At 38.9% G+C, this 12,805-nt stretch overlaps 1 protein-coding gene across 1 annotated transcript in view; it reads right to left on the bottom strand.

The window, feature by feature from the left end:
• The window catches only part of APLF (aprataxin and PNKP like factor), a 77,987-nt gene that overhangs the window by 31,686 nt on the left and 33,496 nt on the right, over window positions 1–12,805 (bottom strand). The window contains exon 6 of the mRNA XM_004742094.3: window positions 7,829–8,010. Coding sequence (XP_004742151.1) covers window positions 7,829–8,010 — 182 coding nt within the window. The remainder of the gene's footprint in view (window positions 1–7,828; window positions 8,011–12,805) is intronic.

Raw genomic sequence — 12,805 nt, 5'->3', positions numbered from 1 at the left:
TGGAATTCATAATGTCCTTTATGGAACTTCATGAAATATTGATACTCAGTGGGCCCTTGGCATTCAAGAATTTAACATTCATGATTTCAATTATTTATAAAGGATCCCAAAAATCCATTACATGCAGTAATTTGTAAGTTTGCTGAGACATAAATTTGTCCTGTGCCAATTACAAAGCTCACTGAATTGGCAAGCGAGGGAAGAGAAAAGATGGAAGGTGTGTATTTAGAAGAAGGAGAAAGGCAGAGAGGTCTGTGCTTTTAAGCACCTACACTGCTTGGACGCAAAGGTGAAGAATGAAATGTGGGTGGCTGAAGGTTCATAATAGAGAAACGGGGTTCCCTATACTATAAAAATATATGCTACAGGCCTCAGGGATCAAGCTGGTATAAGGTGACGTTGGTGCTTGGCAATGGCTGGAATGTACTATTAAGAGTATTAAATTGTCTGTTAACTTGCCCAGCAAGCCCTCCCTTGCCCTTCAACCATCTGAAGTTTTTAATGTACCACAAGGGACAGGCTACAGAACTTCTGCCCAATATAAGTTCGCCGAGGTAATTTGCTGCCCCTGAAAAGAATGTCTGTACTGATAAGTTGCCTTCAAAGTCCTGCATTAGTCTCATTAGCACCCACATACTAAGGATTAAAAATCCCAACCTCCAGCCCCACCTTCACTCTTGAACTTCAAACTTTGTCAACCACTAACTAGACATTTCTTCATCAATATCCTATGCACCTCAAACTCAAAATGTGAAAACTAAAATCCTCCCCCTGTATTCTATACCAAAGTTTGTGCCAACATAGCTTCTCCATTCATTCTGGCCAGAACCTTGCAAGTGTATCTTTCAGTCCTTCTTTTCCCTCACTCTGCTCAGATCCAAGCAACAAGTCCTGCAGTTTTATTTCTTAAATATTTCTCTGACCTGATGCCTCTGTGCCATCCTTAATGCCACTAACCTGGATCAGAGTCTCTTTATTTCTTGACTGAGATGTCCTCATTTCCTCTCTCATTTCCCTTTCATTTTATTCTCTTTCAGTCTCTCCTCCAAAGAGCTTCCAGGATTACCTCTGCGGCCAAAATCCTCTCAAATTCCTCCCTCTATGACTGGTCCCCACTGCCAACTCCATACTCACCTGGCTTTACAGCACAAATTCTAAAAACAATAGTTCCCAGCAGGCTATCAGTACTTCCTCTGCTCCTATACCTGCTGCCCATCTACCTGGATGGATTCCTACTTCCACCTCTTCTGTTAAGATTCAGCTCAGATCAGTTCTTTGAGGATCCCTTCCCTGGAAGTTGGCTTAGGCAGCCCCAAAGCCCCCAGAAAAATCAATGCGGTGTCAACATTATTTCATGATTTTGAATCATGTCCCCCACAGAACTATGAGCTTCTAATCAGCTCTTACTGATGTTTTATCCCAGATTCTAGCACACTGCCTTGCATATAACAGAAAGACAGCTTAGTGTAAAGATTACTAGAATAATCTTTGAAGTAAAAAAAAAAAAAATCGTATCATGAATAATAGTTTAGCCATTTCCTAACTTTTGACTTTGAACAAGTTGATTCCAACTCTTGGAGTCTCAGGTCTCTCAATTGGTAAACTGGGGATATTATCAATCAACTTTCCAGGATTTTCTAAAAATGAAATGAAGTAAGTATAGTTGTGGGTCTAGCCCATAATAAGAGCTAGGTAAATGGTTATGTGTTTGTTTTAGTTAACAGCATTATCAATGCCATGATATCGCTACTACTTCCTTAATGAATGCTTGCTGAATAAATGAATGAATGAAAAGATGTCTCTGTGGGGCTGAGGAAAGCCATGCTGTAAATGGTGTTAAGTGGCCCATCAGAAAAGCAAAGGATACAGGATTCTCTGATGTAGTAAACCAATACTGTGGAGCACTGGGGCAATACAGCCTTACCTAAGAGATGGCTGTGCAGTAAGAATTACATTCTTCATCTCCCCTGCTACTTTCATGAAGAAATAGAGGAGTAGGACTTCACAGCCGGCATGTGTATGGAAAGAAATGAGATGCCTCACAGCTAGCACACAGCATTAGCACAGCGGCATATACATACAGGGCAGGCAGCAACCCTGGAAATAGCTCTCGCTACCAAAGCCTCCATCTCCATATACACCTACACTCTAAATGCACTGTGTCCAAGTTTGCTTCCAAATAATGCAGATATAATAGAACTCTCTCCTTAGTCCTGATTTTTTTTTTTGACAGAGAAAGAGTGTGTGTATGCACGTGTGCATGGGAGTTGGGAAGGAGGGATGGCAAGAGCAAAAGGGAGAGAGAAAATCCTAAGCAGGCCCCACATCCAGCCCAAAGCTCTATGCTGGGTTTGATCCCACGACCCTGAGATCATGACCTTAGCCAAAATCAAGAGTCGGACGCTTAACCTACTGAGCCACCCAGATACCCCTAAAGAACATTTTCAATACTTCCTCCTCAATATGCTGTTAGTCATCAGGCTCTGTTAGTTCTACCTTCAAAATGTCTCTCATGGCCCTCTACTTCATTTTGGTCCAGTGCCACTGTCTAGCTCAGGCCTTCATTCCCTTCGGCCTCCCATGGCAGCTTTTTAGGCAGTTCCTGCCTCCATCTTATGTATGGTTGCTATGCCATCTTCCTGTCCCTTTACTCTCCTTCCCAAAACACTTCAAAGAGTCTCTGAGGCCATGAAGTACAGTCCTAATTTCTGTACAGTCTGGCATCAAGTGCCTCTGAGTTGTTCCCCAGTCTCTTGTGGAAGCTTCCTCCCCTCACCCCGCCCACCCACATCCACGCACCCGTCCATGCAAGAACTTGCGTGACACTCCAGCGCAGATGACATCCATGGGCCACACACACTCTCCTGCCTCTATGTCTCTGCTCACGCTGTGCTGCTCATGGACTGTTTTCCTTCTCACTAACCCCATTTGCTAGCACCAACCATCTTTCAACACCTAATATAAAAATCTCCTTCAAAGAGATTAAATAAGCATCTCCCCTCACCCCACCCTGAAATATACACCTTCCACCAAACAATGTAATATAAGCAACCAAGCCAAGGTGCTCAGGACAATGAAGATACTCTCAAAATAGCATAGATACCACCCCACCCCCAACCAGCTTTCAGGAATAAACAACCTTTTTGGTAATGTCTTAAAAGCTTCATTGAACACCTGGACGACTTAAAAAAACCAAAAAACAAAAAACACAACAACAACTTTCTGAATAACCCTGATTGCAGTCTTTAAGTTGGAAGAAAAAAAATGATACATACAAACAACCAATATGGGTACATGACACTCTACAATCAGTTCTCGGGATTCATACTTCCTGAGATAAACACTTGCTAAATTATTGGTTTTGCCAAATAAATCACTATAGCACCCTGATAAGGCAGAACAACCTCCATCTTCAAGACACGCTAAATTGGGTGTTTTTCTCCTCTTTTTATCTCTTTAATATCTTACTGCCTGAATGGACTTCTGGGCTGTTCATGGTTAATTAAACTAAGAGGCCCACTGTGACTTAGCGACTCATGACCCCTGTAGCTAGAACTAGAGGTCAAGATAATTTAACCTGCCATATCATCTATCACAATCAGTCCCAAGGCTCAAATAAGGACAAATTAATATAAATACCCAAAGACTTAAATGTGAAATTTAGATATAGGTCAGACAAGTATGAGGGGGGTGGAAATGGAGGAAAGATTATATTATTATAAATTGTTAGCTTACTATGCCACCTTCTACAATGTCTAGTCAAGCCTATCAAAACAGAAAGGCAAGATTAACTTTCTAAGATAGCAGAGTAGGAGACCTTAGTTCCATGTTTATGGGTTGGAAGGACAAATATTATTAAAATGTCTATGTTACCTAGAACAATCTACACATTCAATACAATCCCCATCAAAACACCATCAACTTTTTTCACCGAGGTGGAACAAATAATCTGAAAATTTATATGGAACCAGAAAAGACCCCTGAATAGTATGGTACTGACACAAAAACAGACACACAGATAAAAGAAACAGAACTGAGGGGTGCCTGGGTGGCTCAGTCGGTTGAGCGTCTGCCTTCAGCTCAGGTCATGATCCTGAGGTCCTAGGATCAAGCCCCACATTGGGCTCCCTGCTTAGTGGAGAGACTGCTTCTCCCTCTTCCTTTCCCTCTGCCTGCCACTCTGCCTACTTGGGCTCTCCATCTCTCTGTCAAATAAATAAATAAAATCTTAAAAAAAAAAAAAAAAAGAAAGAAAGAAACAGAACAGAGAACCCAGAAATAGTCCCTCTACTCTATGGTTAACTAATCTTTGACAAAGCAGGAAAGAATGTCCAACGGAAAAAAGACAGTCTCTTCAACAAATGGTGTTGGGAAAATGGGACAGCCACATGCAGAAGAATAAAACTGGACCATCTCCTTACACCATACACAAAAATAGACTCAATTTTGATGAAACGCCTCAATCTGAAACAGAAATCCAACAAAATCCTTGAGAACACAGGCAGTAACATCTCTGGCCGTAGCCGCAGCAACTTTTTGCTAGACATGTCTCCAAAGGCAAGGGAAACACAGGCAAAAATGAACTATAGGGACTTCATCAAGATAAAAAGCTTTTGCATAGCAAAGGAAACAGTCGACAAAACCAAAAGATAATCAACAGAATGGGAGAAGGTATTTACAAATGTTTTATCAGATAAAGGGCTAGTGTCCGAAATCTATAAAGAACTTGTCAAAGTTAAGGAAAACAAAATACAATTCTATACAGTTTAAAAAAAGAAAAAAAAGAAAAGTAGATGGGATTCAAGGTAGGGGGGACTCTAACTCAGATTAAAAGGAATAGACAGGGGCCGCCTGGGTGGCTCAGTGGGTTAAGCCGCTGCCTTCGGCTCGGGTCAAGATCTCAGGGTCCTGGGATCGAGTCCCGCATCGGGATCTCTGCTCAGCAGGGAGCCTACTTCCCTCTCTCTCTCTCTGCCTGCCTCTCCGTCTACTTGTGATTTCTCTCTGTCAAATAAATAAATAAAATCTTTAAAAAAAAAAAAAAAGGAATAGACAGAAGCGGGCTGTAGGACACTCAGGCCACTTGGTCTGCCTGGAACTGATGTGGTTCAGCAGTCAGCAGGGCAAGATGCAGACTGAGGAGTCTGGCGCTAGGCCAAAATCCTATATATGATCCTTCAGGCCCAAGCTTGGACAATCACAAGGCTTTGGCCAGCAGGCCTCATGGGGGAAGTTGCCCTCCCCACAGCAGACATGGTGCACAGCCAGTGTGTTACAGTTTTCTGGAGGGAGTTGCAATCAAGGACTCAAGCCTCAGTGGGCTAGCCATGTTTATGGTGCATTCCTAGCCCAGGTGCCTCCATCCAGAGCTTCTTTGGTAGGTGTGGGGGAGGGGTGTGGGCTTAGGCCCTTCCCATCGATCTTCAGTGATTCCCCTATGTGGGGCTTCAACTGAGGCACTTTTCTGTACTTTGACTCAGTATCTTTTCACTCCTCCTCTCCTCTTCTCCTTCATCCTTGTCTAGAAAGAAGCAAAGCCTTTGGTCCAAGGCTCCTCAGAAGTTAGAGAATTCTCTACACCTATGTGCTGATTCTTGCCAAGTGCTGTTCCCTGGAACAAAATGGAACACTGGGGAGCCGACAAGTCATTTCCCCTTTTGCTTGCACTGTCACACTAACTGAAGAAAGGCTTGAGTTACTTTCAGGTTGGCTCTCTGTCTTAAACTGACCACCCTGACACCTGATCACTCAACAGAGGCCAAGCCAAAACAAGAGAATCCCCTCTAGGTGCATGAAATTCTGCAAGTCTCTTCTTCCTCACATCAGCTCTTTCACCTTACGGTATATCCCATGTGTTTCCAACCATTCCAAACCTCATTTGTTAAGTTGATGTCGACCAACTTAAAAACTACCAGTTTCTGAATTTATCCGGATCTAACTATAGTATTCCCCTGTCCAAAAATACTACAATACCTATTATTTATTCTTTCTAGACCCCCTTTCCTCCATCTGTCTGATAATGGGTGTATATATGACTACAAAGGGGTAATGATACTACTTCATCTGTCTGAGCACTGTGAATGGTCTAAGTAGAGATTTCATGATCAAGTCCCTAGAATTTACCACAGAAGCAACCACAGAGAAACTCTCATTTTTCCTCTTAAGTTGAAAAACGAGATGACATGAGCCTGGAGCTACCAGCACCCACATTTTATACCGTGTGAAGCAAGCCTGCCATCAGCAGTGAAGGATGATTCGAGAGGCAAAGATGGGAAAACCATAGACCAATAAGATTTTGGTCAAGTCCCTTGTACCAGGTGGTCTTTATAATCTATAGTTCCTGCTGTTTTCCTTTCCATTCTGAAAACTGAATTATTCCTCTATGTTTGTGTGCTAATAATTATCAAAGATGATGTCCAACAATTCCTCCCATCCCTTTATACACAAATTGTTCAGAGAATATAGCATATTAGGACTCAAAGTTAAACAAGTTTTTTTTTTTTTTTAAAGACTTCATTTATTTATTTATTTGACAGAGAGAAAGTGCCCAACAGGGGAGAGGCAGAGGCAGAAGGGGAGGGAGAGGGAGAAGCAGGCTTCCCTCTCCCCAGCAGGGGGAATCCCCATGCCAGGCCTGATACCAGGAATCCTAGATCATGACCAAAGCCAAAGGCAGATGCCCAACCAGCTGAGCCACCCAGGTATTCCTGGGTTAAAGTTAAACAAGATTTATCTTAATAACTTGTTATGGTCAATACATGTGAGTCAGAAAATGTTGTGTTTTCATTTATTAAACCTGACTCCATAAGTAAGTCAAGATGTTGACCCTATGGGGATTAGACCCCACTTCCCTAACTAGAAGAAAGGATCCAGCGAGAAGTTAGATCTTTCCTAATGGGAGAGGAAGCTGGAATGAAGCGAGTACTACAAAAGGCCCAAACCTCCGGAAGAGCAGACAGCATTTCAATCATCCCAGTGTACACTACTCTAAAACCAACCTACTCCTTTGGTGTTCACTGACACTAAAAAGATGGAGACCCATGAAGCTGGGCCATAGGTCTGTAACACTCATAAAAACTATTACCTAAAGCCATGTCTCTCTAAAGAGGAAAGATACCTAACCTTTCTGCCCTGGGCTTGCTCACTCATTTGTGCAATCTCTCTCTCTAACTCCCTCTTTTTTTTTTAAAAGGCATCCAATAATAGGCCCCATTTTCATTAAGTACCCAGTGTTAAAGAATGCTTAAGTCAGCCAAACTATTCTAGTGAGTTAGCAAAAACTGAAAGAGGAAAGAGAAGTTTTTCAAATACTGAAATTAGCCCAGAAGTAATGCTGCAACAGGCTATTAAGAACTAGCCTATCAGTTGTTCTTCATAGGTATCAAGAAAAAGGTGATTATATGTAGTCTGAGAATGACCAATAAAAGAACCCAGGTTTTCAGAATGGAGGTACCCATGACAACTGTCAAGTCTCCACTTTTTTTCCAGTCTGAAAAATTCTATATTAAGTAGATTTGTTTTCTACAAAGTAAGTACTATATTAATTTTAGTAAGCCAAAAAAATTTGGGCTAGATTTTATCTTCATAAACTCAGTAATAAAGAACATCTTTGGTTTTTCCTTGCTGTATACAGCATATAATTAATTCTTATCTAGAACACTTGATGAAGAAAACAAATGATCAAATAATAAATTTTTTTAAGATTTTATTTTTAATTTCTACACCCAATGTGGGGCTCAAACCCACAACCTCCAGGTCAAAAGACACATGCTACCAACTAAGCCAGCCTGGCACCCCCAAATAATACATTAAAAAAAAAAAAAATCACCTTGGATGAAGTGATAGTCTCTTCTTGATCAGCATCTCTGCATTTTTTCCCTGTATCTTGTTCTGCTGATGTACTGTCTGAACTTCCTGATGAAATTAATCGCTTTCTTCCTGGCTGTGTTACGTTTACTTGAATTTTATCTTTGCAGATTTCTTCTTTTCCACATTCCTGGATTATATTATCTGAAACACACAATGAAAAAGAAGAAAAAAATTACCTTCTGTATTTTCAAATGTCAATAATCCATTAAAAGAAAGAAGAAAAAGGATTAAAGGACAATTAAAAGTAAAGTTCCATTCAGATTAATGCCAACTTGAAAACACTTATTTGCATATCTCATAAAAGAATTAAGCAGCACTTTGGCCAGGAGCTCCAGCCCTGGAGAGAGCCACACCAATATGCTAATATGAACAGATGTCATCTTTGAACTGCTTCACCTTACCTCTCTGAACTCTGGGCTTTATCATTCCAATGAAAGGAATTATAATAATAACAACTCATAGAGTTACGAGGAGTAAATGAGGTACAATATATAAACTATAGCAGAGCATCTGATATGTGTTAAATATATATTTTTTATTTTAGCACTGAATTTCTCTAACAGAAAATTTAATATCTACCCAATGAATTTGACATATAATTATTGAGCTCCTAACATCCACAGTGAGGAATTCAACTTAGTAACAGATTAAGAACCCAAAATAAAAATGGAAAAAAAAAAGAACCCCAAATAACCCCAAAACAAGAGTGATCACCACAAACCTCACCAATTTCCAAAATAAGTCTCAATAACAATGGACACTGTACCCCATATAATATTTACCTGAGGTTCAATATATATGGCAAACTCAAGTCAGTATAATATTTTCTTTTCTTTTTTTTTTTTTTTAAAGATTTTATTTATTTATTTGACAGAGAGAGTTCACAGTAGACAGAGAGGCAGGCAGAGAGAGAGAGAGGGAAACAGGATCCCTGCTGAGCAGAGATCCCGATGTGGGACTCGATCCCAGGATCCTGAGATCATGACCTGAGCCGAAGGCAGCGGCTTAACCCACTGAGCCACCCAGGCGCCCAGTATAATATTTTCTTAATAAATCTATGATTCCTCTCATCAGAAAAAAAATCTATTCTTTTTTTAATTAACATACAAAGTACTATTTGTTTCAGGGGTACAGGTCTGTGAATCATCAGTCTTACACAATTCACAGCATTCACCATAGTACACAAACTCCCCAATATCCATCACCCAGCCACCCTATTTCTCCCCTCCTCGAAATCTACTGTTTTTAAGAGGACAATTTTCACTTTTAATTATCTGTCTCCCCTATACTCAAATGACAACTTCCTGAGGACAGAAACTTTATGTGTCGTGTTCACCATTCTCTCCTGGTGTCTCCAGCACCTAGAAATGTGTCTAGCATAAAACTCAATAAATGTTTGACTAAATGAATTGTGACCATAAGCAGAATTGGTCCAAAAATTCCCTGGAGAGTCTGAATATAGGTATGTAAGGCAATCCATAGTCACTAATGTTCTAAAGCAAGGTTTGGCAATTTTTTCTACAAAAAGCCAGAGCTTTTTGTTGGCCATATAGTGTCTGTCATAACTACCCAACTCTGCCTCTATGCTGTAAAAGCAGCCACAGACAATACATGCAGGGATGAGCACAGCTGTGTTCCAGGAAAACTTTAGTGACAAAAACAGGCAGCATGCTGGATTTGGCTCATGGGCTGTAGTGTACTCAAATTTGTACGAAAGGATATTCAAGTGGCCCGAAATAACAGTCCTTCATTAAAGTTAGGAAAGAAATACTGTCCACATTATTTAATAAGAAAATCAATTGAACCAATATAAACATAATGTATATACATAAGAAATTTATGAATAAACTATTCAATAACTAAACTTTGCCTAAATTACTTAACTATTTCCTTTGAATCTAAATTAGGAAGATTTCATATCATTTTAGAAACTGTCAGGACTATACAGCTTCATGCAGCAAATGTCCAAATGCTACAACAAATATGAATTAGTCAAATCAAGAGAAATAATCAACTTACTATACTAAGAACTAAAAATGTAAATTAAGACACAGCATTTGCCCAAACACCAGTTTACTATATTCCAAGTGTCACACATGTACATAAAATCAAAAACAAGGGGCACCCGAGCAGCTTAATCAGGTTAAGCATTAGGCTCTTGGTTTTGGCTCAGGTCATGATCTCGGGGTCGTGAAACTGAGCCCCAGTTTGAGATTCTCTCCCTCTGCCCCTCCCCAACCCCCAGCATGCTCTCTTGTTCTCTCTCTAAAATAAATAAAATCGTCTTTTAAAAATCATAAAATTAAAAATATATATTTAAAATATTCTTCAATATTCCAAGTTCTCCACTACAAATATTCCTTCTAGGGACCAGAGCTCATTTCTTTTTGCATAGGAAGAAGCCATTTTGGTATTGTTGTAAAGATCCTCTTTACAAAGAGTACATAAAATAAAGAGCTTAATTAGTTCATAATAATCTTCAAATCTGGCATACCAAACACTTTTCTAAATCTGGAATAGGTACTTTGGGCTCTCTGCTCAGCAGGGAGCCTTGCTTCCCCCCTCTCTCTCTGCCTGCCTCTCTGCCTACTTGTGATCTCTGTCTGTCAAATAAATAGATAAAATATTGATAAATAAATAAATAAATCTGGAATAGGTGCAGTTAAATGGCTGCAGTAGGATAGAAAATCTGCTAAAATCAATCACTTCATTTTTAATATTACTAGTTGCATTTACTTATATGAGCTATTACACTAACAGTATCTGAATGACAGATAGCTCAACTACACACACGTCATTCCAATCACATCCATCCAACTTCATCCTCTGAAAGAACCCCCCAACAGTTATATTAACAATTCAAAGTGTATCCTTCCCAGCTTGCTAAGGTTAACCAAATATACCTACAAATATATACATATATATGTAAACACACACAGGACCAAAACTATAAATGCTATTATTCTTGTGGGATAAATACATAGAATCTGTAGATCAAAGAGTGCTGTATATTTAAATATGTAAGAAAGACTGGCAAAGCAGTCATATATTTATTGCCTACTTTTATTTATTCTTCTGTAGTATGTCATATACTAGGTCCAAAATTTCTGAGTTTTACCTTCCTTTTTGTTGCTAAGTAATAATTATTAACCTTCTATGTTTTAGAAGTGTGACAGATAACATCACCCAGTAGGTTTGGCAGTCTGCTACTTGCCTCTGGCTTGGTTTTTGGTGTCTTCTGCACACAAAGCTTTTGTTCTTGTTTTTGTTTTTTCACTTTTTTTTTTAATTTTTTATTTTTTATAGACATATATTTTTATCCCCAGGGGAAAACAGCATGTTTTTTCACTTTTAACCTAAATGCACCTGTTAATTTTCCCCTGATGGTTCCAGGTTCCCTCTCATCATAAGAAAGCCTCCCAGAAGTAATAAAAATATTGTTCCCATATTTTCTTCAAATGCCTTAATAGTTTTAATTTCTACATTAAGATTATTAATTCAATAAAATTTAAGAATATGGTATGAGGTAGTGCTCTAACTTTGTTTTCTTTCAAATGGAAAGTTAATTTTCCCAACATCATTTATAATAATAATTTACCCTCTCCCTATAAATTTGAACTGTTAATTTTTAATATATTAACTATATGTTAATTTGATCTGTTTCTGGATGTTTCATTTCATTTTTTACTGGTCGAACTTAACTATTCCTATTCCTGCTAGAACTATCAATTACTAAAAGTAGGAACCAGGCTCAGATTGTGATATAAAAAGATCCTCTAAAGGAACAGGTATTCCTGTTATTCAAACTGTCCTTGAGCGTATAAGGAAAAATCTAACTTTGTTCAAGACTAAAATCTGACATAGATGGCACACATGGAGGAAAATAATAACCACACTTACGAATACAGACGCCAATGTTCTAAACTAAGTATCAGCAACTCTGATCTAACAGAGCTTAAAAATAATAAACCATCATGACAAATCAGACTTACTCCAGGACCCCAAGCATGGTACATTAGGAAATCTACCAACATCACTAATTACACTGACACATGAAAATGCAGGAGTATTTCTTTTTTTCCTTTTTCTCTTTTTTAGGCCCACCCCCACCCCACTGCTTGCCTACGCCCTCCCCTGCCTGCATCCCTATCTACCCCTTTGCAGGACTATATCTATACTAAAAAATTCATCAAAGAATTCAATAGTTATTCCTGAAGGAAAAAAATAAGAAAAAAAGAAAACATCCTAAACATGGTAAGAGTATCAAAACTGAATACCATTTTAATACTAATAGAATACTAATAGAATACTAATAGAATACTAATAATACTAATACTAATAGAATCCCTATAAAAATCAGGAATAAGATGGAGCTGTCAATTTTATCCATTTTTAAAATTACAGGGTCTAGGGTGCCTGGGTGGCTCAGTTGTTAAGTGTCTGCCTTCAGCTCGGGTCATGATCCCAGGGTCCTGGGATCAAGTCCTGCATTGGGCTCCAGGCTCAGTGGGAAGCCTGCTTCTCCCTCTCCTACTCCCCCTGCTTGTGTTCCCTCTCTCATGGCGTCTCTCTCTCTGTCAAATAAATAAATAAAATCTTAAAACAAAAAATTACAGGGTCTAGTTCATGAAATAAAAATTTTTAAAGACAATAAACGGAGCAAAAAAGTCAGAACTACCATAATTTTGTAGATATGACTGTACAGCTAGATAATCTGAGAGACTTAAAAACTATTAGAATTACTTGGATAATTTAGCAGGACTGCTGGAAATTAAACAGAATAACTACCACTCAAGTAAAATTTAAGTTACAGTCAAATTAACAGAATGTCAGTTCAACATTTATCATCTGCCTTGAGTGGTCATGTGGAAAATATTCAGAGTACAAAATTAAATGCAAACCAAATGATTTGGGGACTACTTTAATCTTTTTCAGC

This window comes from Mustela putorius, unplaced genomic scaffold, assembly GCF_011764305.1.
Source record: "Mustela putorius furo isolate JIRA1106 unplaced genomic scaffold, ASM1176430v1.1 tig00000224_pilon_pilon_pilon, whole genome shotgun sequence".
Lineage (NCBI taxonomy): Eukaryota > Metazoa > Chordata > Mammalia > Carnivora > Mustelidae > Mustela > Mustela putorius.
Note: the sequence above shows the minus strand (reverse complement) of the source record. Positions and strands in the feature narration are given on the sequence as shown.